The 24,553-nt window shown below is 33.4% G+C and overlaps 3 protein-coding genes and 1 long non-coding RNA gene across 4 annotated transcripts; 1 reads left to right on the top strand and 3 right to left on the bottom strand.

The window, feature by feature from the left end:
* The first annotated feature begins 847 nt into the window (after window positions 1-847).
* LOC106294436 lies at window positions 848-1,284 on the top strand. Its single transcript, XR_001260838.1, has 3 exons — window positions 848-925; window positions 999-1,045; window positions 1,129-1,284. It is a non-coding gene; the product is annotated as an uncharacterized LOC106294436 (long non-coding RNA).
* A 557-nt stretch (window positions 1,285-1,841) lies between these two features.
* Window positions 1,842-3,161, bottom strand: LOC106294214 (putative F-box protein At3g23960). Its single transcript, XM_013729794.1, has 2 exons — window positions 2,689-3,161; window positions 1,842-2,517 (listed from the first exon to the last, which is right to left on the bottom strand). The coding sequence occupies exons 1-2, from the start codon at window positions 3,159-3,161 to the stop codon at window positions 1,842-1,844; spliced, it is 1,149 nt and encodes a 382-aa protein (XP_013585248.1).
* A 1,047-nt stretch (window positions 3,162-4,208) lies between these two features.
* Window positions 4,209-6,064, bottom strand: LOC106292980 (chaperone protein DnaJ-like). The gene is made up of 6 exons (XM_013728654.1): window positions 5,714-6,064; window positions 5,425-5,518; window positions 5,196-5,269; window positions 4,958-5,014; window positions 4,636-4,875; window positions 4,209-4,559 (listed from the first exon to the last, which is right to left on the bottom strand). The coding sequence occupies exons 1-6, from the start codon at window positions 5,822-5,824 to the stop codon at window positions 4,431-4,433; spliced, it is 705 nt and encodes a 234-aa protein (XP_013584108.1). The 5' UTR covers window positions 5,825-6,064; the 3' UTR covers window positions 4,209-4,430.
* A 965-nt stretch (window positions 6,065-7,029) lies between these two features.
* On the bottom strand, window positions 7,030-11,908 carry LOC106295295 (phosphoinositide phosphatase SAC2). The gene is made up of 16 exons (XM_013731156.1): window positions 11,451-11,908; window positions 11,108-11,312; window positions 10,868-11,033; window positions 10,138-10,360; window positions 9,944-10,020; window positions 9,671-9,858; window positions 9,481-9,578; window positions 9,277-9,410; window positions 9,079-9,189; window positions 8,641-8,989; window positions 8,430-8,551; window positions 8,236-8,349; window positions 8,008-8,169; window positions 7,743-7,892; window positions 7,565-7,655; window positions 7,030-7,472 (listed from the first exon to the last, which is right to left on the bottom strand). The coding sequence occupies exons 1-16, from the start codon at window positions 11,541-11,543 to the stop codon at window positions 7,380-7,382; spliced, it is 2,376 nt and encodes a 791-aa protein (XP_013586610.1). The 5' UTR covers window positions 11,544-11,908; the 3' UTR covers window positions 7,030-7,379.
* Between the last annotated feature and the right edge of the window lie 12,645 nt (window positions 11,909-24,553).

Here is a 24,553-nt window from a genome sequence, read left to right as displayed (position 1 = left end):
CATAAATGTACACATCAATATGTTTCAAACTTGCGTGTGACCATGTGCACAAATATCACCTCAATGTCATTTGATTGCTCATAATGCAACCATAGAAGACAACTTACGAGTCAAAGGAGAACCGGGGATGCTTGATCCTATAGGAGAATCCGGGACACGACCTGGATCCACCATCAAATTCTGGAGGTGACCATTTCTTGTGACATTTTCGCCGGAAATGTGAATTCTCAACTTCCTGAGACCATTCTCTGGGGCAGGACCGGCCACAGTTTCATCCCAAAGCTTGTGCAAGAATCCCATAACTACAATCAAAGTTTCAAAAGGGTTTTTGTTTTTGTTTCTTCTTTAAAGGGGTTTGTTAACAATCTCTCTAGTGTTTTTCTTTATTGGGGGATAATAGTGTGGTTTTATTTATATAAAGATAGGAAAGAGAAGCGTTGAATATATTTGGTTAGACTCTAATAATATGGATTTGACCTTAAATTGAAACTTCCAAATTAAAGAGACTGAATCAAGGATGATGATATTATTAAACAAAGTTGATAAATCTAGCCGATAAGAAGAAGATCAGCTTAGACAATGAGTTTATAGGGTGTGACACGTTTTGACTGCTCATCCAAAAGAAACATCAACCAGTTTATAGGATGTGAGTCATGCGACACCTTTGACTTCTCATCCATCAGAAAAATCTAACCAGTTTATAGGATCGCTTAGATTTTACTTATTATGTCATGGGCCTGGGCCATGTCTTGAATGGGCCATGGTTAAAACATTCTGCAACGGCTAGTAGCCTTCTTTAATCGTGGTCCGTGGATAAAGCAAAAGAACAATCACTTCTCTGCTGAGAAAAGAAGAGAAAATGCATCAAAGAGCAGCAGAGTCTACTGGAACAATCACTTCTCTGTTGAAATTTTACTCCATCATGGTAAGTTCTGATGGTAACCACCAGCCTTTGCTTGCGAACTTGTGCTAAAGCTTGTTGTTTTGTTTTTACACAGATTCTTCCAGCATCAAGGTAAAGCATCTCAAGCATGATAAAGAAACGGTACTTGACTCCGCTTCAATGTGTCTCTCTTGAGAATTGCTTTAGTTATGACTTATGAGAGATTTTGTGTTTTTTGGTTTCAGATGGATGCTAAGAACAATCTGACTTGTGAAGAACCAGAAGAGATACCATCGCCCAAGTTGAGTGATTGGCTGAAGAGCTCAACAACTCCATGGCGCTCTCCAATCCGGCATGGCTCTATGATGATGATGCCTTACACTCCTCTGGCTTGGCGGTTCGATTCAACTGACTTCACTCTCAAAGAAGACTTCTTCTGAATGTCTGCATCTTATTATTGTCTCTTAATTTTTTTTCAGATGAAGTAGTAGTAGTAGTAGGTAGCGACTCTATTTTGTTCACATCATTGTACTAGTGTCCATCACTCTGTAACTGATAGATAAATCACCTGAACAAAAGAAGTTTGCTTAGAAACACCACTTATCACGAAAATTGCATTCTTGTCAGATTTTCTGAACATTGAATCGAAGCAAGAATCAAATATTTCACTCGTATTGTGAGCCATTATTTGAGACGTTCTTGTTTGTTTGTACCCTTCCGTTGTCTAACACTTTGGTGGACACATAAGAGAAAAAGGTCAAAGTTTTCTCCTCATTTTTTTAGTTTATACTCCTCTATTGATATATTTTTTTCTCAAAAACAAAATTATTTTAAATAAACTCGATTTATCTAACCAGAAAAAAAAATCCAATAAAGATGAACTCAGAAGCCATGATTCTTTACTCAAATTACAAAGCCCTTAGAATTTTCATGAAGCTTGAAAATAGGTGTTGAATTCTTAAAGAAGAATCACATTCTCAACATAGTTGAGATAGGTGTTGAATCTCTTACCCTGAAACGCTTCCATGCCTTGGATTCCAACTTTTGTTATTGTATTTCTCTCCACATTAAAGTAGATGACATAGCAAAGCACATTTTGGAGCGAAGGTGCTAAGACGATTTCGTTTGTACCAACTATTATTCCAGCAAAGCACATGGTTTTTGTAACTACATCCTTCCACGAAGGAGGTAATATGTATACATGCTTGGACCATTCAGCATCTTGTAAAACCCACAGCTGAAAACTTTTACTCGTTGTACTAATATTCTCACCAGGAGCATCTCCAGACATAAGCAAACCCAGTTTCCCATTGTAATTAACCAGAGTTGTTGAATCATGCATTGCTCTACCGAAATTCACAAAACTGAACTTCTCAACCCTCAGATCAAAACAAGCTACCATGGAATTCGCGGAAGATCTGTTGGCTGAAGCTGCATAGTAAATAACACCGCTGATGGATATCCATTTATTTGAAGAATAATGTGCTGTGGTACACTGGACCAACCTCCACGACAGTTTCTTGGTTCCTAATGTCAGAACTTGGTGCTTTGCAGAGATCTTCGAGCTTTCCATTGACAATGTCAATACCTTGAACTCTTTAGAAACGGGGTCATATCCAAGATAGTTGTCCACCAGTGGCGAATCTAGAAATTATTTTGATGGAATCAAATATAAAGTTTATTAACAAAGTATATTGTATATAGAAAGGGGCATTCACTAAATTTTTCTTTTTAAGAAAATAGATTGAAATTTTAAAAGTGATGACACTTTTGCACATGTACCTTGGCCCCTGCGTTCCACTACTCCAAACCACTTCCTCGACTTCAATCTAGGCAAGGTCAAGGACTGTCCCGTGCTGGGGTTACATATCACTGGTTTTCTCGACCTCGGCCTAGCTCCATAACACAAGCCATTCGTACAACCAAATAACCTGTAGGAGGAACTAGGGAAACGTGCAAGATGATTGGCGGCTACAACATACGAAGACGAGTTCTCTTCTTCTTCCGGATGAGGTGATGACGAGAAGAAGATATAGTTACGATTGTGATCTTGGCATGCGAAGAGAAGCTGAGGGCGAGCAGAAGATTTGGTCAAGAACAAGTCTGTGAAATCTTCACGTACAAGCATGGAGGACCAGAGCTTGCATGCGCAACGACATCTGGCTATCGCCTTTGACGGCAGCCTCGAGAATATCTCCACAGCGAGGTCATCAGGTATAGGCAACGAGTTTCGATGAAGTGACGTCATCGATCGTGTTGCAGCGCGTTGTGATGTCATGGCTGAGTTCGTATTGTTTTAGAAGAAAGATGGAAGGAAGAGTTACGGAAGGGAGGTGGTAATTTATCCCTTTTAGGTTAAAGTGAAGATGGATTTTTTAAAGAAAATTACTTAGATTAACACTTATTATCAGTATATTACAACATAACCCCATATAGTTTGACTTATTACATCAATGCCAAAAAATCCTAACATCAAAAACAAAGATTTAACAGTTCCTGAATCAAAGCAGTGAAACTTTTTAATTTTATTTCTCTCCACATTAAAGTAGATGACATAGGAAGGCACGTTTTGGAGCCAAGGTGCCAAGACGATTTCAAGAAGCTTCTTCAACCCAAAACTCAGTCTCAACCCACACATATGAATCAATCATCTCCTGTGTACACTATTACTCTCGAGAACTCAAACTCATCAAGACACAGGACTTTCTAACAAGACAGTGAGATCTCAGTAGATGATAGTTTGAAGGTTTGTCTGCATTGATATAAATCATTACACAATCAGACATGCAATAAACATTATAATAATTGTGGGTTTAGCTCTGAGGCGGCATGTCTCTCAGAAGAAGTCCTTTGTTGCCGCCACCTCGGGGACTGATTTCATGAATAAAAAGTTCAAACATATGAGCCATTCTCATTTACACATTCCACAATAAGCACTGAGTTTCAGTATACGCTAAACATAGCATTAAAAGTTGACTCCTGATTCTTCTTTCACACTATCCTCCGACTTCTTGATTGTTATGTAACATATCCAGTTGAGTTTTAAAGAGTTGTATTCTCTCTCAAGATCAAAGCTTCATTAACGGACTTCAAGCTCTCTTTCTCAAAGCCCCACCAAGCTCTCCACAGTCTACTTTTTTTCAACTTTCTGCAAATTCAATCATCCCCATTGCCACTACTCCAAGAAGCTTGGAAGATTATTTTCTCACAGATATTGTCCGAAATTCTTTTTTTTTTTAACATTTTGAATAATTGATTCTGTAACTTGTTATGCACAATAATAGCAAGAAAAAACAATTAACTATTAAGAATCTAGGGACACGTATTCGTCTTCATAAAGCCGTTGACTTCATGCCATCTCAATGGTCTTAACGACTCTTCTTGCTTACTTGACAACAATGCAATCACAATGTAAGAGAGAGAACTAAAGAGGAGGGTAGTTTACAAAACGGCAACGCTTTTGTTGGACAAGAACTAGTCCTCTTATGTGTGACTGACTAGTCGACAAATGTGGAGGTGAGCTAGCAAAAATATGGGACTGGAGAGGCTATGAAGTGGGAACTCCATAGTTGTTGGACGACGACGTTTGGTGAGAAGCAGATTGAGCATTGTTCTTCCGTCTGCTTCTTCTCCCACCATTGTTCTTCCCCTTCTTGAAGTCCTGCTGATGTTCCACCTGAAAAACCCATTTCATCATCAACAAGGCATCTTTGGGATGAGCATTAAGAGAATCATTTTCTTAAGTTCCTTACCCCTAAAGAGAAGGTGTGAGGTCTGGAGTCGAATGCGAAAGGATCATTAATCCCCATCGAACTTGTTGTCTTAAACGGTGACTGCTGAGCATTTGAGTCAAAGACAAAGCTACAAGAGGAAGTGAAAGTCGAAGCATAGCAAGATGATGGCGATGGCGATGGCGAGGCGAATGCTTCTCCTTGAAGCATCTCATGAAACAGATCTTGTAAATGTTCGAAACTGTCTCCTGAATGATTCTCCTGCCAAAAACCAACATCTCAAAATGTCACTCAGGCGCGTCTAGTAATAAACGTACGGGAAACTAATGTAACAATATCTTACACCAGGCTTTGACTGATTCATCATTACCGCCATTTCGCTCAAGAAATCTCCCATTCCCTGCACAAAAACGAAATCCATCAAACACATGGTTTATATGTTATACAAAAGGCATGTCAAGAAGCTAGTAATCTCACTTAATTCATTTACAACACAAACTTAACCAGACATGTTTCCCTTTTAGACACAATCGAACAAAATTTTAAAGCAAAAAAAAAAATAGAGAAGAAGGGAAGTTTACGTTTTGGTCAGAATCATCATCAGTATTATAAGCTCCAACGTCATAAAGGAACCTCTTGTTGGAGTCAGACAGAACTGTTGTATCCAAAAAAGGAAAAAAAAAATCTTAATTCTCAAAATAAACAATAATTTAAAAGGTGGACACAATAAAAAGATCTGTTATCCAATAATCTCATTCCATTTTTTTAAATTGACCAGAGTTTTTTAAGAAGAAGATGGTGGAAAATTACCAGAGTAGGCCTCTTGGATGCCCTGAAACTTCTTCTTTGATTCATCTATAAACTCCAAGTTCCCCATTGATGAACAACGATCTGGATGCCATCTCTAATAACAATGCCAAATCAAAAGTTCAGTGCCAAAAGGAATAAGTTTTGTTTCATAAAAATTGCATAAAATCACAGTTTTCAAAATCTCTCATTTCAAAACCTATCATCTAAAGGCATGATCTTTATTCACAGAATCTATTACAAAACACGAGATTAATCTCGCCAAATAGAAATATATAGAAAGGAAACTCACAAGAGCGAGCTTCTTATATGCAGTACGGAGCTCCGTGGTCGTACATTCTTTCTTCAGACCCAGAAGAGAATAAAAATTATCGTTGCCTTTCTCGCTATTGTTCAAAGCCATACCTCACTTCTCAAGTTTAGACAAAACAAGGAACTTGAAACTCAATAAAACAAACAGGTTCCTAAGGTACTATAAGTAACACTAATGGATTCTAAAGCACGTTTATAAGACGCGCAAACAAGGGGAAGACTAGGGTTTGATAGGTAGAAACTCAGTGATGATAAAAGAAGGGGTTTTTATTTAGTTTCTCCTCTCTGTCTTTCTTTCTACAACATACCTAGAATGGAACTCTCCAGAACCTCTGTTACCCACATGTCTATGTTTTTTATCTATTAATACTTTACTGATAAAATAAAAACCTATTATTTCTGTATTTCTTTATAGGTTGGGTGGATAAAATTTGGGCAAATCTCCGAAATAACACCTTTCTAAGTTTATATCACAAAAATAGCACTCAAAAACTAAAATGACCAAAATAGCACCTTTCTAAGTTTATCCTTTGAAAATTTTAATTTTTTTTATTTTTCAAAATCTGAAATCTTATCCCCAAAACCTCATTTCTCAACTCTAAACACTAAACCCTAAACTATAAACCCTAAACCCTAAACTTTAAACTCTAAACCCTAGACCATAAACCCTAAACCCTAAACTCTAAACCCTAAACCCTAAAATCTAAACCCTAAACCCTAAACTCTAAACCCTAAACCCTAAACCCTAAATCCTAAACCCCACCCTTTAACTCTAAACCCTAAGTTTGTGACTTTTGATAAAACATTAAGTGCTATTTTTGTGACTTTTGACTTTGAGTGCTAGTTTGGGAACATAGACTTGATTTAGTGCTATTTTTGTCTTTTTCTCGTAAAATTTCACAAATCATTTACTTTTCAAGATCATGAGAGTGCGGCTGATATTTTCTTATTGGGGTCTCCAGAAGGTTCTAATGAATGTGGTCTTGTTCGTAAAGACGTGCCTTTTTTTTATAGTAGTTTTTAAACGCGTTAAAATCCGCCAGGATCCCACTGTTGAGTGATGACTAATCTGTCGTTTAACCAAGTCATAACGAATGGTGGTTTTGTTTAATCCTTTTTTTTTTCTTTTACCTCATCCCTAATTAAGCTAAACTGAACTTGACCTTGTTATAAAGTATCAAAGATTGTTTATATAATACGCTTGCTGTATTATCTTGAACGGAAACTTGACATCAACTCTACTCTTTTTAACTCTGCTGTGGAGTAGCTGAACAGTTTTGTAGAAAGAGTAGTAGCTAATGAACATCCTCTCTGTTTTATTGCATTAGGAATCAAGAGTCCCCCCCAACCCAATAAAAAATTTAAATGTCAAAAGGATAAATCCAACAAGATCTGAGTTATGTTCATCATCAACCATCATGTCTAAGTAAATTATGTACAAGTTTGTTTACCCTCTCCTTTCTTTTTATTTTGTTTTCTTTTTCTTGCTCACCTTTTCACTTTTTTTCTTCTTTGAATCCGATTAATAAATTAGCCGACGGTTAGTTTTTCTTTTTCAGTTATTTTCTTCTCTCATACGTTTCTTTTCTTCACCAGCACTCAAAGGTGTGTAGTATGTTTCTTTTTATCTTGTAGAAAATCTTGTCTCACCAGAAATGTCCCTCTTCATCCATCACCCACCTCACATAGCCTTGAGAGATCCCGGCAACGGCTTCTTCCTCCCCATTTACCTCATCTCTCTGTCAAACAAGTAAAAGTAGATTTTGATATTAGAACACAAGTATTATGCATCATCAATGGCTGCTTTTGTATTTTTCTTTTCCTGCTTCACCTTTGTGTTGCCGGAACAAGATTCTACACGAATTTCTGACTCTATTTTTGTACTTTCAGGGATGGTCTCAAAGGATCTAACCGCAGTGGACCTGCATAAGATGAAAAAATAACACATTTGGTTGGTAACATTATAAGTCATTGATGAATTCAGAAAGAGATCTTTTTTTTTTGTGTACCTTCCGTAGCTCTCATCCTCACAAGAGTTTGCCGAAGAAGAAACCCAATCCATATCAAAAGCTGCACATGTACATTGGTCACCATTGCAGAAGCAATCGTTTTCAAGTATCTCATCTAATCCTATTTCCTCCAATGTCGGTGGTGGAGCACTGCAAACACACACACACACAAAGAACCATTCCCCAAAACTTAGCTGACAACACAACCCAATTTAGATAATTTATTTGACAAAGATCATAAGCTTCCTTCTCTTTTTTTTTTTACCTCAAACTAGCAGCAATCATAGCAGTTTCAGACGTTGAGATCTCAGGTGCTGAATCTGAAAGACCTTTACCTTCCTCATCATTTTCAGCTAAACCATGTCTAGCAGCTGTACTTCCCTCGCTTAGGATACTACTTTCTGACAGAGATCGTTTCATCATAGACCTAAAAGGCAGTACAACTAATCTTTAGCTACTCTACAAATGTGTCTCATCTAACTAGGAAACGTACCTTGAATTCTCCGGTACAGAACTGGCAAGAAACCTCGCCGCATTGTAATGCTGATCAGAACCCAGTTCCCACAGCGCTGGCTTCTCTTGCTGTGGCTGAAAGTATCCCAAGAACCTATAGAATAATACAAGTGAAAAAGTCAAATCATACCAACAGGGCAGAGCGGCGCAGAAAGGTATAGTACGACAGCCTACAAGTTAATCGCATCTTGCTTTTCAGCATCCATGTAAGCGTTACTGTAGTAACGCTGCAGAGTTCTAAACAACTCCTGTGACTGAGTCGCCGCTTTCCACTGACCACGCCTTTCACAAAATATCTGTCCACAGTAATAATAAGATCATTGGTTAGTAGTTATGTCCGAAGCTTTTTATCTAGCAACAGAGAAGCTAAACAAGGAGACCTGACCTTGTTGTGTGCTGCGGATCCTCCATACTGAAGCGCAAGCGTATCCCCCATTGTCTCATAAATCCCCATCAAATCTTCAGCGAGGGGATTATCCAGATCAATGGTAGTGGACTCTGTCAATTTTAAAGCATGGAGTTGACGCCCGAATGCTACCAAACCATAGGCATACTGAGCAACGTTGGTGCGGTCTAAACAGTCTATGCAGTTAGTCCTCAGGATTCCTTTCTGAAGCATGGTGGTTGCTTCTTCCTTTGCATCTTTACTGTCCTTACCATTCTCCACCGCTGAGTCTGATGCAGTCTCGTCTTTACTGGGAAGATCATGAGTAGAACATTCACCAATGTTGTTCCTGCAATAAAAAAAACAAAAGTATGTAAATCGATTGCAAGAAACTATATAGAAGGCTATAAAAACTGTTGGTAAATTTCGAGTACTCACTCCATGGTGTTCTGAAACCCATCTGAAGTTAGCTGACAGTAGAAGATGCCAGTCAAGTTCAGAGCGTAAGTAGCCAACCTGTCGAGAATCGCCAACACGTTTGTGCCCTTTCTGCAACAGAAAAAAAAGTACAAACGCATATTGTGTTACTACAAAATGCAATTAAAGAAGCATATGAGGTTTAGTCCATTCACTTACTTTCTGGAGTGTTTATGAAGATCCCAGTGAAGAGGCCTTAGACGATCCTCCTTGCTTAACCCTTTGTTTATAACTTTAATAGCATTTGCAAACTCTGCACGCAGAATAGTCTCTCGAGGCCTCTTTTCACGTGTCTGTTTTTATCAATACAAGTAAGTTAGGAAGAATGTAACTGTAACTTCATTGACAAGTAAGAGTACAAACCTTTATCAAATTCAATATGATGATTGGATTCCCATATCTCTTTGCGAGATTTTCAAAATGCAGTCTCGTTGCCTCGTAGCTAGGGTCTTTCGCTGACACTTTACACATAAAAAGAGAAAATCAACACAAATATCAAAACCAGAGAGAAGAAAACTATTAATGTTGGAGAAGAGAGAGAGAGAGATCATACATATAATATCAGGTCTGATATTCAAGCGTGAGGTCTCCTGAGACCAGAACAAAGGAATCGAACCCCGGTTCTGAACCACAGAACTTATTCGGCCAGGATTACCATCTTGAGCTTCCTCGAAAACAATCTGCTCTGTCTCCACATCATTAGCTACCCTGCCTTTCTCGTTCACACCGCGTTTCAGATATCTGAGGAACAAGATAGAAAGATTAAACCTTAACCAAATGAAAAGGCTGGAGATAGAACAAGCTCAGGGTGGAGTAGGGGTTGTACCTTGTGCCAGCATAATGCCGTGATCGGCGCGCAATTAGAGTCAACCTAAAGTTCTTCTCAGAAACTGATAGCTTAACCTAAACATTAGACAAAGAGAAAGGACATTCCAAAGGGTATAAACAACTTTTAATGTGCATTAGAAGACAAAAGAATTGAGAAGGCCTCCACATAGTAAATTAGGACCAAGTACGTACCTGTTTGAAGAAACCATAAACAAGGGCAACTGTCCACATACAGTCCTTGGCGTTATTTCGAATCCGTCGAGTTAAGTAATCATTCCAGACAAACATCGATTCATAGTAAGTGTGTCCTTCCACGCTGTTTGAAAGATTGCTCTGGAGTGAATGCATGATGTGATAGGAATAGCTGAAGAAGAAGTCCTTTGAGAGATCCACAGTGCAGAGCAGCCTCTTGTACCTAATAACATTCCCAAAGAAGATAATAGAAAGTTAGAAAACGAACAAGATTTAGAACAGAACCTGGATCAATCAGTAAATAATCTGAAAAAAAAAGAAAGGAAAGTACAAAGATAAATCAAAGTTGCAAAATACAACAAAATAAAATAAATGAGCTCTCCCCTTTCTTGATAACACCTCTGTCATATAACAAATCAAAATATATACAATGGCCACTGTACATACCTAAAAGTAGTAAAAAGAGAAGAAAAGTGCAACAAAGGCTAAAGAAATAACAAAATGGAAAAAGAAATTAATGAAACTCTAAAGCTGCTGGATTAATCTCCAATGGGCAAAAGGACACAGTTTACCTCAACAACCTGTGACACTCTTATTGAGCAAAGATCAATAGAATCTAAAAATACAAGTGGAAAGTTTTATAATTGCGAAAAAGTAATGTAATGTAGAGAAGGTACCAAGGTACATGTTTTTTTTCTCATTTTTACAAGCAGAAGTGACATAAGAAAACCTTTTCTCGTCCTTAGAATAAGCCACATTGGATAGCACAGAGGCATGTGGGATCGTAATAATCTTGCTCTTCGCTACACCGTAAACTGTGTGCCCGCAGATCTCACCAAGCTTCCTTCTCTTAGTGATTATCAGCATGTAGTAAGGTCCCAGGAACCTTATGAATCCTAAAACCAATAAACATAAGAAACGTTAAGCTTAGAAAGAACACAAAGAAACAAGTAGCTATAAAGGATGTTACCGATGATCCCGTAGCAAGTGGTGACAAATTTCAAACCACCAGAAGATCTGTTCCCTTCGTGTATCCTTCTCAGAGTCTCGAAGCATTCAGCTTCTGTGTAAGCCGTTGAGTCTTGGTAGAAGTTGAGCTCTGTTGGATCTGTCCTGTCTAGCTTAAGAACCCTCCAACAGGTTCGGTTTTTATCTCTTCCAATCATATAAAAGTTCTGTTTTTTAAAACACATAAAAAAGGTTCAGACTTTAGCAAAAGAGAAATCAAAATCTAAACACAACACATAAGAGAATCAATCATATGATGAAACGTTAGAGAGAGAGAGAGAGAGAGGGGGGGGAGGAATCATCACCGAGCGAGTCTCGTAGAGCCTGAACTTTTGGAGGAAGGAGGAAGAAGAAGACATGTCGACTTGTTGGTCGTTCGATCTCTCTGGCGCAGCCATTTGGGAGCTCGATAAAGTCGGCTCCTTTCGATTATAATTAAAACAAAAACAAGACAAGGAAACAAAAACTCCCCCCTTCCCAAAATAGATCTCAGACACCCGATATATAATCCGTACAGATCAGACAAAACTGAATCTACACAAAAACTCAGAACAACAAATTAAAAAAAAAAAGATCGAATCTTTACGAGTTTACAAACACAAACAAGACGATTCAAGAATCACCCTTATGGTGAACAGATCAAGATTTCGCGGGAAGCAGATTCTCAGATTGGTAGATGATGAAGAAGAAGATGATGACAGAGCTGCTGTGACCGGAACCACAGAAAGAAAAAATGAAAATTTATTTTATTAAATTTTTTTAAAGTTTTTAACTTTAGGCGCTTGTTTATATACGAGTCTCCTAAATCGGTAGTTTTTTTTTTAAAAAAAAGTCTTTGCCAGAATATTTGGTAAGCTTGACTTGTTAAATCTTTGTTCAAACTAAAATGGTGACTTGTAACTTGTTTCTTTATGTTTTCAATTTAATAAAAATGTCTAATTCTTGCATATATTTATTATATTTAGTTTTCTTTTGAAAAATGTTAACTCCATATGAGCTGGCGAAGAAATTATCTCCATATGTGTGCTTAAATCATTTAATCAATACAATTAAACATAAACTATTTACAACCCATCAATTCAAAATTATACTATTATTTTTTTTTCCCGACAACAATAACTAAAAGTAGGTAACTAAACCACCCGGTTCCGAGAGCCAAATCGGTGGAGTAGAATCGATATAAAGCATAGATGAAGGAGAACTCCTCGCACCACGTGAAAGCATATCCGCCAAAATGTTTTGTGCTCTTGGTATATGTCTGATCCGGAATTCGGGAAAGAAAAACTTACCGCAGTTGAATTCTTCCAAATGTGCGGAGAAAGCTAGTCATTCTTCAGATGTCGACACCATCTTCACCAATTAAGAACAATTCGTCGCAAACATTACATCAGGAAATTGAAGGGTCTTCATGCATTTCATGCTTCACATTCAGCACGTACGGGTGATAGGCTTCTACGAAGATTCATCGCCCCATCATAACCTCTGTTGAGCCATCCAGCTTTGTCCCGTAAAAACATCTTTTTCTTTCCAAGCTCCATCAATGTAACAAATTATGAGATTCTCAGAAAGATGAACAGACTCATGTTGTACTCTCCCACCAACGTGGTTTCCATTAACCCCTTGCACCAATTGAGCCTCCTTCCATACCGTACTTTCCATTTCGGCTAAGCGAAGTATCTCCTGCGGGTTACCATTCTTATTTGAGTATATTTTATTATTTCTTGCCTTCCAAATATACCATAATATCCACGAAAAATATTTAAACTCATCCTCTCTCGGCAGTTTCCAAAATAAATAATCTATATTGGTGAAAACTGAAGGCGATGGAAAAATTACCGGAGACGAAGATATCCTGGATAATGTCCATGAAAAATTATATTATTATTATTTTGGAACAAATAATAATATGGCATGTGGGCGGGAATCAGAAGAAGAAAGCAGTGTAAGTATATAAATAACTCTTATGGAACAAATGACGAAAATAGATTTCTATCCCCGCTTTATTTCTCGTTCTAAAATAGAATTTAGAGTAAAAATACTCTAATAGTACTATATTTTTCATTCTATAATAGAGTGAAAAGTACATTTACTCCAAATATAGAGTAAATTATTTATTTTTTTGTTCATTACTCTATTTTTTACTCTAAAATAGAGTACTATTGCAACAAACACCAACTTTATTATAAAATTACTATATTTTAGAGAAAAAAATAGAGTAAACCATCGGAAATGGTATGAGAACGTACACATAAATTATATATTATTTCTATATAAATTTAGAGAAAGACAGCATGAATCTGTACATCCAATAAACATAGATTAAAAATAGCCAGATGGTAAATTCATAAATCATTTAAAGAGGGAAAACATATAAAAGATAGTAACAAATACATAAAATAAAGTACAGTGAAACCTCTATAAATTAATAATGTTGGGACTACATCAAAACTATAATTTTTTTATTAATTTATCGATATACTAATTGAACCAAAAATTTAATTTGGAACTATAAAATCATATTATTTTATAGAAATTTTTCGTGTATACTAATTTATAGAATATTAATTTAAAGAGATTATACTGTATATAAATTCTTCCTCTTAGCATTTTCCATGATTAGAGCAGCTGGCGGATTTTTTGATAATTTCTTGTGTTGCCTTTATTTTTTTTCCCATTTATGCATGTTTGCATTTAGTGTATGTTTTTCAAACGAATAAACCCACAACCATAATCGTTTTAGACTATATAGTTTTACTCTGCGTTTGATATTTGCTTCCACGTCGTGATAACAATTAACAATCTAACATCATGAAGTCAATGACAAACGTGATCGGCATTTCGGGAACGTCAGTTTTCTAATTTACAAAATCATGTCAAACTCGTTTTCACCGCTCATTAAATAATAATAATAAAGGATTCATAGTTTTCTTACGGTGTGAAGATTAACCAAACGTGTACGGGTTTAAAACTCCCCTTGCCCTTGGATTTTGATGAGAAATTTCCATAGCTATTTTCACCTTTATATGCTATAATAGAGGTAAAAGTGTTCCATTCTATCTCTATTTCCACCTTTAAAATAAAAATTGCTATTTTTTTCTCTATTTATAGAGAAAAAATAGCATTCCTCTATTATAGAGTCATATTTTTTTATTTTCAAAATAGTCTTTTAACTTTCAAATTTTTATAGTTTATAACCAAAATAATTTTATTTATAGATAAATACAGTTTTTGTAGAAGTATAATAACATTTTTTATTTACATAATAGTCTTTTAAAAAAACTTTAGTTTAAAAAAATTCATAAGTTTATGAAAATATTTTAAAAGTTAAAAATAAATAGGGTTAGTTATCAACTTTTATAAACAAGATGTATATTTTGTAAAATTAAAATAGAATCTTTTGAGAATATTTATTTATAGAGACAAAAATAGAAAAATACATTTAAGAGAAACTTATCTCTACTTTAATGATGCTCTATTTTAGAGGTAAAAATAAAAGAATACATTGGAGATGGTCTAATTGATTTTAAATGTTTCGTGTTATTATCTCAAAATAGTTAATTCTATTAGTATACCGAATCAGTTCATGTGTATGTTATATACAAAATGGTTGAATTTTCATATATGATGTAATTAAGGTGTCGGTTTATATAAAGACAAATTCAAAGACTTAAGTTTTTTCTTGTAGAAGGTCAGAGACAAAGATGACGAGCATATAAACAGTAACTACATAAACGTGTTAATAATGAACGAGAGTATAAAAATATAATTTATACTTTGATAACTAAATTTACATATTAAGAGGTGGGCAAAATGAACATCATAACTCAGAAGTATCATTAGTAAGTTGGACTCGACTTGCCCTCGGACCATTGGCCTCTCTAAAAGGTGTAGAATAGAATCATTAGAAAGCAATTAGAGAATAGAATATATGTACAAACAAAAGGGATTATATACTAATATGCTTATATGCCCTCGTCAACTTGATATTGATTTGATCATAAATAGTTGTATTCCTTTGCATCTAAATTTTCGAAATATTAATCAAAGGGTTTACTAATGATACACGTTTCGATTTATGATATTATATTCGAACAATTCGTTCTAATTGTTATAAGTACTAAAAAATAAATAGTCAAAATTAGCTAATTGATAAGAGATTTGTATTAAAAAGATAAATTTATACATTCATACTTACGTAAACAAAAAAACACAAAGAAAGAGAGATATTTACCGAAACAAAAAACACACAAAAAAAAGTTATTTTCTCCGTATCACTTTAATTGGTGTCTAAGGATTACGATTTTGTTTCAAAATACGTGATGTTCTCACAATTTTAGGTGAAATTTAATGTCATTTGAAATTTTTGACCAGTTATAAAATATTTCATCTTTTTTTCATTGGTTAAATTAGTTTTATTTAATATTATTTTATGTTACTAAAGTTAATTACATAAAAATTTGTATTTTTTTAATATTTGTGCAAAAACCTTAAACACTTATTGAAATAATAAAGAGGGAGTAATGAAAACTTCCAACCGTTGGATTTGTTATATCCGACGGCTATAGAACGACTGCGTTTAGGCGAACTGGAGACAGCTGGCGCGATGATGTGGAACAGCGTGGGCCTTTCGTCATATGACAACGAGCATCACGTGGATTATGTCTGGACCACCATGGCGGCCTTTTTTCTACGTAATTATTATTGTTCGCCAATAATATTATTATTTTAATAAATTGCAACTCACTCTAAAGTCTCTAATGCTACGTGACGTTGAGCCTTTTGAAGCAATTATTGGTTATAAGCCCTGTTCGGGAACGCGCTAGGCGCTAGGCGCTAGGCGCTAGGCGCTAGGCGCTAGGCGCTAGGCGCTAGGCGCTAGGCGCTAGGCGCTAGGCGCTAGGCGCTAGGCGGTCGGGTTGGGCCTAGCGTCTAAAGAAAAAATCGGGGATTAATCGAAAATTATGCGGGGTAGAATTTTTAGATGGTTTACTATGTTATAAAACATGTTAATCTTTAATTGTGTATAACATTAATACATTTTCATGTTTAAGATTGTATAAAACACACAAATAGAATATATAAACTTAATATAGTGTAATTTTCATCAAAATTATAAATATAAATGATATTTATAAAATTTTAGATCAAATAAATAAATAAAAATATTATTAAAAATAAAAAAATAAAAAAAAATAAAAAAATAAAATAAAAAATAAATAAAAAAATAGATTAGGCGGCTAGGCGGTCATTTAGGCGGTCTAGGCGGAAAAAAATCGGATATCCGATTTTTTAAACCGATTTGGCATAAATCGGGGCGGAAAAGTGACGCGTAACGCCTAGGCGGCCGCCTAGGCGGCTAGGCGGCCGAGTTTTAGAACAGGGGTTATAAGTAACTCCCTCTGTTTTTTTAATATAAATCGTTTTATAGAATTTTTTATGTTTTAAACTATATGACGTTTTCGGTTTTTTATATAAAATTTATTAACATTTAATGTTATATGACCAATGATAATATACCTTCTATTTTACTATTAGTTGATTCGTGATTAGTTAAATAATTAATGATATTTTTGTTTAGAAAATATAAAAAGCTAATGATTTCTTAATCTATATTCACAATTTTAAAATGATTTATACTAAAAACGGAGGGAATATAACTTATATATAATAATAGATTCACGTGATAACCTTAAACATTCAATTTGTCATCGTTGAAAAGGTTTCTTCCTAAACATTATCGGCCGTCTGTTGATATTACTTATATGTTATTTTTCTAAGAACAAAATGCTATATCTGAATAAACATAAGAGTTGTTTTGTGTGCTTAATTGTGATTCTTGTATTTAAACATTTTGAGAATGACGAATTTTCTTTTGAGATTGTGATGTGTGTGTGGAGTTTGCTGCTGTTTTTTCTGCCTGTTTCGTATAGGTCATTGGCGTGGAGTTCTTTGGTGGCTGTACGTCCGAATAATATTGCTCGATGTTGTGGTGGGTGTGCTAGGCTGCTGGCTTGTCTATCTTCGTGATGGCGGATGCTCGGGAAGTCACTTTCTCAAGTTGTTCTTAGTTGGGCTAATCATAAAGAGCAGATCATCGGAGAGGCTAAATTTTACCGGTTCTGACTTTCGGAATAACCGTGGTTTAATTTTTTTGCGGCAAGAGGTAAGTGCGGATTGATCGAGACCTCACGCTAGTTGTCCGGTTTGTTATGTCTGTCCCTGCTAGGCTTGATTGAATAGCTATTTAGATTTATTTTTATTTTATATGTTTTTTTGTTACCGTTGCACTTCTGTCAAAAATTGAAAAATTGATAATAATATTTTAACATTTTTATCTGAAACAAAAAAGTCTACAACGAAAGTTACGGGTTAACAGTATAATTAAACGAAAAGTTGATTAAAGAAAGAGGATTAATTAGAGCAAAATCAGTGAAATGTCCAAATGATTGAGGGAACAGGTGTCCCTTTTGGCAACCACTACTTCAGTCTTTTCTTGTTCTGAATTAATTACTTGATGTCAACCAACTAATGAGGTAAGTTTTTTTTTTTGTAAAAAATAATGATCTAAGTTTTAAACACCAAAACTATGCGATTTTGGAATCTTAATGGCATGTTTATAACTTATCCAACTTTCCCTCGTAAAAAAGTAGTAAATGCAAATTTGTTTAGGATAATATAAAAAATTAACATGTTAATAAATTTTTTATATATTAAATCACAAGTCACACAACCAATCAAATTTGATGTGTTGAGTAATTCATAATTAAAAATAAAAAAACAAATATAAAAAATACAAAAAACATCCATAATTTTATTTATTGTTTGCTTTATAAAATAGAAAAATTCCTAATATTTCTCAACTATGTTCACGACCTTCTAATTTTTGTAAAATGCTAATATTTTCTAGAAAACAAACGATGCTATAAATTTATGTCAAAATAATAAATTCCTATATTCCTTGCAACTACTCCGTGTTCGAAAACGCGGGTAACGCGCCCGACTAGGCGCTGGCGAGTTGCTCGGCGGAGCTGGGCCGTGGCGATTTCACCATAGTCGGCGAGCAAATCGGAAATAGGTGTATAATTTTTTTTTTTTGAGTTTTGATTGTGTAAAAGAACTACTCCATTGATTCTCCGTAAAATCTTAGCTTCTACGATTCTATCCAGATAGATTAAAAACTTCTAATGATCATATCCACACTCTCATATCTACAATTGTAGATCCGAGTAATAATATATTCTGGCCAAACGATTGCACAACAATAGTTTAAAAAAACTGAAAAGAAAGAAGAACACTGATGTTATGATTGAAAGACTAAGCGTAATTCAAGGTAGGAGATGAAGGTTAAGCCGAGGTTAGTGAAACTACAAACGCCTATTCTTTTTGCTTAGTAAAATTATTTTTCATGAACCTTTATTTATATCTTTTTCATTTTATGCTCTCTAGACATGGCAAAAACTGCATAATGGTTAGAAACTCTAAAGCAACATGTTTAGAAGAGATTTCCCCTAAAATTTGCTATTTCATATATAATTCCCATTGGGAAGAGATTTCGGTCAACAGTTTAGAAACTCTGAGCAACATGTTTTTTTTATATATCTATGTGTTATAATTATTTTTAATTATATAATTAATTAATTTAGAGAAATTTATAATAATCCTAAGAAACGTAGTCTGAGAGATTGTCCACTTATAATGGTCTAATTACTATTAAACATAACCTTCACAATACAATTGATTTCTATTGTAAATTATATAACGCGCAAGTTTTTGTTTTCATTTATTTTTATATAAACATTTTGTTTTTAATTCTAAATTGGTACATATTATAATATATATGTGTCTATCAATTTTTAAAACATAATAAGTTTACGGTATGTTTTTTTCATTGAATAGATTTTTTCATTGAGTAGATTATTTCATTATTAAAATCGTAACTATATATATAAAGATTAGCAAAATATTATTTTATTGTCATATCCAAAGATATTGTAACATTTCACAAATTTAGAAAGTTTTTAAAAAATTAAACTTTTCGCTTCATAAATTAATATTATCGAGTAAATAATTAAACATTTAGTTTTTGTTTAATTTTTAAAATAAACTATATAGTTTAAAATTTGTTTTCATTAGTTTAAGGTATTAAAGATTAATTATTATTAGATAATATGATTTTTGTTGTTTAAAAAAAATATTTATACTTTTAAAAGTTAACATCGGCAAATATTTAAATAATTAATATATGGAGGTATAATATTACAATATTAAATTATATTATATAATTTATAATATCTATAAATCTAATGGATAGATTAAAATCTAATTATTGATAGCCTAATAAAAATTTCTGGTAGGCCCAAAATCAAAATGATAAAATTAGAGATTAAATGTAATATGATTTTATAGTAATAAGTCCATTTTTTTAAAATCACACATGAATCAAAGTTGTGACTTGTGTTTTAATATATATGATGTAATATTGCAGTGCATAGCCTTGGTCTACAATATTATTGAATTTTTTTATATAATTATAAGCATCTAAATTAAAAAAAAAATTAACTACAATTCTTAAGAAATATTTTAAGCCACCAAAATTTCTAATCCAGTCTTGTTGCGTTGTAGTAATTTACAGAACCATACATTTTTAAAATTTATATGCTGTAGAAGTTTAAATTTATAGTCTTCATTATAAGGAATATATTATATAGGAATTCATAATTGACACGATTAAACAATTATAGAAAGTCATATTTACCTTATTTTAGAAATATAGAAAGTCCCACATACATTTTAGTACAATGTATATTTGACAATTGACATAAAATCAGTAACTATATTTATTTCTTTCCAAAAACATTCGTACCTTACATAATTTGAGTTATTATGCCTTTGAAACTTTCCAAAATCATTCTAACTACACAAACTCTCATTAAAATTATTTTTTGCTAATAAGTTGTTTTGCTTTTCGAACACGTACATATATATAAATTTGTAATATTTATCACCAAGCACGGTTAGTGAATGTTTAACCGGTACTTGGTATTAAAAGAGTTCAGATTAACTTATATATATATATATGATATTTCTATTTAGATAAATTATTCACAAACTTTAGTAAAATAAACCAAATTTAATCTGTGGTTGAATTCATGTCATCTTAGTTGTCTCTATTCAATATATTCAACAATTGATATAATCTTCAAGCTTATGCAAAATTGACCTTAGAAATTATCCATGTTTATCTGTCTCCAACCATTGATAGATCATAAATCTCGTGAGTTATATATATCTTTTTAGATATATTATTCTCAAACATAGTAACGAAACAGAAATCAATTAATAATATCAAATAATATAAAATGTTCTAAATAGACGAATTGTGAGTTATACATGGTTGCACATTAATAGAGAGGTTCGCAGTGCTCAACAACGTGTGCTTGTTGAGTATTTTTGTGAGTTTAAAGTTGTAAGAACATCCATTGTCATCTCTATTCTCTGATTTAAATATAAGTTTATAATTTCAAGCTTTTTTTGTGTGGCAGAGACTAAACAATGTAATCTATCAATAAACTGTGCTGACGTGATAAAGTATAAGAAGGAGTGTTCTAATTATAAATGTATAGTATACCTATCTGCAAAATTTTGACTTTGATTGAACCAGAAAGTATGTGAGGTATGCTAAATATACGATGGTTCCTCTGTTCGATTCTGTTGTTGGTCTGTAGATTGTGATAGTTGAACTTGATTAATAACTGATACATAAGCTAATAATCCTAACCGAGTGATTAGGATTATTGTCACATTTGTTAAACCTACAATGATTCAAATATTCTGTTTGTAGTAAAATATAAGGAATATGTATATGCTAATTTTATACATATATATGCGACTGTTGTGTTTTATACGATCCTAACAGGATTACATATATATGCAACTGTTACGTAATGTCTTCGGTAGCTACGTGTCATTAGTAGGATGATTCTTAGAATCATTAGAGAAATATGTTGATCCATCTAATTATATAATAATCTTTTTATTAAACTAACCATAAATTAATTATTAATGTTTTTTATTATTTCCTTAAATAAAAATTACAGAATTGCCTAATGTGGCTAAACTATATATAACAATTAATGATTTTGAATAATAAAGATTTGATAAAAATTAGTGTATCTTCTATCATATTTGTTTAATTTTAAACTATTAAATTAAATTAAACAACCACAATAACCATATAATACAAATTTAGATTTTTCTGTATATGTTATATTTTGAATTTTGTAAAACGACTATAAATTACTAAAACTGTTAAAAATCTCACATTCAAATTTTGCGATCCCTGGTTTTAAAATTTTTTTTATGACAAAATACAAATGATTACAAAATCATATAAGTAAAAAGTCTAATTTAATTAATTATTAAGGTTACTATATATATATATCGTTTTAAATTAAACAATAAACCATATAAAATACATAAATATTTTAGTTTCAAATTTACTTTAACAATTTGTTTTATAAAAACTTTGAACGAACATTGACAACGTAATTTTTTAAAAATATACTGAAACTTTTAATTCCACAATGAAAATTTTGTTATCAATAATTTAAAGTTTTTGCTATAAAAGATTCAAATGATAAAAAAACTATATGATTAGAAATCATCATTTAATAGATATTAATATTAAAAATATACTATGTATGTTAATATCATTTCAATTTAATTATGTATCCTATCAAATAGAAAAAAAAGAGAAATACCCTATGATAGCAATAAAAAAGTTTATGACACAAATATAGACTCTAAGGATCAAAATGACCAAAATGTTTCATTAAAAAGGTAAATATACATTCATATCTCTATGGTTAACTAATCCAAACCTTAGGGTTTAGAGTTAAGGGGTGGGGATTTGAGATTGAGGTTTGAAATTTTATAAAATAAAAAATAAAAAATAAATATGAAAAATTTGAAAATAAAAATTTTAAAAATAGTTTCAAAAAGTATTTTCGAATTACAAAAAGAAAATTTGAAAAAACAATAAAAAAAAATTTCGAAATTTTTTTTCAAAAAGTGTTTTTAATAAAAAAGTTAGAATTTGAAAACATATAATCTAAAACTATTATTTTTTTTATATCTAGGGTATTAGGGTCCTTTTACCTATTAAATGAAACATTTTGTCCATTTTCTTCTTTGTGTTCTATTTTTGTGACCAAAACCTAAAAATAGTCTATTTAGGAGAATTTCCCAAAAATTATTGTTTGGATTAATAAAATTGATTTATATGTTCACACTAATTTAATTATATATGTAATAATTGTTGATTTTTAGTTATACAATATTTATTATTTAATAATATATAAAAACATATAGTACATTAAATAATTTATATATATAAAGTTTATTCCGTTCGAGGCGCGGATCTTGACCGGAAAGAGATTTGGCTTTGGCTTTGGTTCAATGTCAAGTAAAATAGAAAAAAGGTGAAATAGAAATTCGGTTATATTTTGAACCAAAAAAAAAAGAAATTCGGTTATCTGGTGTTAAATAAATTCGGTTATCTAAGTTGACTCTACCAACACAAACACACACAGAGAATTTCCCAGCCCGAGATCTCGTAACTCCTAGCTCTCTTCACCTTCTCGTAAATCTATTCCCCGATCAGATTTGGCCTCTTCTGGATATGTCAATGGCGAAAGATACCCCCTCGCCACCGCCCGAAGTGCCCTTTCTCTTAGATTCCAAAAGTCAATTGCTGATTGTGTAAATATATATATTAGTTTGTGGAGGTGTTTTGTGAAATATATATCCGGCAAAGACTACCGATTCACGGCTGGGACCAAGGCCAAGTTTGCTGTCTCCGTCATCAATCGGAAACCTGGTTCCTCCAAATCCAAAGCACTTTACATCGAAGCGGCAAAGGAAGGTGAAGAGCCTATCAGTTTCGGAGATGGTGCTTCTCTTGTGAGTTACAGACATGGTTGGAGGCTTAAGACAGTGATTGCCGATTCTGATTTGCCTGGTAGTTTCAGATTCCAGAAACATGTCTGCTCAAATTGCTTCTCCTTTTGCTAATACTTGTCTATCTTCTTGATGCAGGAACTGAGAAAGAGGAGGACACTTTCCAGAGACAGTTTCCTTCTTTCTTATCAACTGTATCTATCTTAAACTATAATTTATATAAGGTGCTTTAGAAGTCTTCTAGAACACATACACAACTACCCCATACTATGAAGTTTTTTTAATTTTTACAAAATTAAAATTATAACTATTTAAAATATCTTCAATTAATATATATGGGATGTAGGCTTACCACTTACAAAGGGCCCATTTTGTTGTAAGTTGTAACGTATCATGTGTCTATCGTATTCTTTGGAGTTCAAACTGACCGTAAAATGTAAATTAACAAAGAGCCTTTTTAGTTTTGTTATTTTATGAAAACATCGTCAACAAGTTCTTCATTGTTCACGTCACGTTCCCATCAGCAGTACGTAGTAACCAGTAACCCGATCTTAACATGGTATATCACAAAGGAGTTAGCTTTCTTAACTTGGTAAACCCTTTGACATTATATATATCTGCCTTTGATCCAATGGCAGCTACGTCGAGAGTATGTAGGAGAAGGCAAGAAGCTCACGTAGATTGTTTGTTCCATTGACTCGATCGAGAGTCTGCATTTCACGTCAAATTTGAAACCAGCAAGGCTGCACGTTCGCTTCTTGTGTCAAAATGATTACCATTGAAGAGATGAAGTACGTATACGTACTATGCCACGTTGGCACACTTGGCACGTATACGTGGTTAGCTGCATGCACAATTAGTCATGCTTAAAAAAATAAGAAAAAACTAAGTGGGGTGTTGGACCTTGAGCTCTAATCACTAGTCTACCACGTCCGGTGGTCACTGATGTTAAGAGTTTTGAAGCTCCTAAGACAAATGTTGTAGTATAGTGATTGTCGAACCAGTTCTGAGGGATATCAAAGCACCGAGAATGTAAGTACTCACTTAATCTAAGTGCAACCAATGATTTAGATGAGTTTTAAACTACTACTAATACTAGAAAGCAATAACAAAATGATACTTTCTTGACTAAGGGAAAAGAGAACTCATGGGCATAGGGATTAGACTTTGGGTGATCAAGTATCAAACTAAGAATGACAAATGATCAATCAAACTATCGACCTTAAGCCTAGACACAATTCTAAGCAAGCTCTATGTCTAGATGAATGCTCATTTGCTAACATATCTCAAACATCAAATGTCTTTGGTTGAATAATATGAAAGCAATCATTACTAACAAGTCTATTAGCTATTTTAGCACCTTTAACAACAAATGTCTTTGGCAAAGTATACTAAAAGCCTAGGAGAGTTGTCTCAGGCATTTCATCAAACACCTTTTGGGTGGGAAATG

Source organism: Brassica oleracea, chromosome C5, assembly GCF_000695525.1.
Source record: "Brassica oleracea var. oleracea cultivar TO1000 chromosome C5, BOL, whole genome shotgun sequence".
Classification (NCBI taxonomy): Eukaryota; Viridiplantae; Streptophyta; class Magnoliopsida; order Brassicales; family Brassicaceae; genus Brassica; species Brassica oleracea.
The sequence above is the reverse complement of the archived record's forward strand: the minus strand, read 5'-3'. Positions and strand labels throughout refer to the sequence as shown.

Coding starts and splice junctions, on each gene's coding strand:
- LOC106294214 (XM_013729794.1), bottom strand. CDS start 3,161: ATGACATCACAACGCGCTGCAACACGATCGATGACGTCACTTCATCGA. Junction 2,518..2,688: donor AAGTCGAGGAAGTGGTTTGG/AGTAGTGGAACG, acceptor AGATTCGCCACT/GGTGGACAACTATCTTGGAT.
- LOC106292980 (XM_013728654.1), bottom strand. CDS start 5,824: ATGGCTTTGAACAATAGCGAGAAAGGCAACGATAATTTTTATTCTCTT. Junction 5,270..5,424: donor CATCCAAGAGGCCTACTCTG/GTAATTTTCCAC, acceptor TGGATACAACAG/TTCTGTCTGACTCCAACAAG. Junction 4,876..4,957: donor TGAATCAGTCAAAGCCTGGT/GTAAGATATTGT, acceptor GGTTTTTGGCAG/GAGAATCATTCAGGAGACAG.
- LOC106295295 (XM_013731156.1), bottom strand. CDS start 11,543: ATGGCTGCGCCAGAGAGATCGAACGACCAACAAGTCGACATGTCTTCT. Junction 10,361..10,867: donor TATTCTAAGGACGAGAAAAG/GTTTTCTTATGT, acceptor GAATGTTATTAG/GTACAAGAGGCTGCTCTGCA. Junction 8,350..8,429: donor AAGCAAGATGCGATTAACTT/GTAGGCTGTCGT, acceptor ATTATTCTATAG/GTTCTTGGGATACTTTCAGC.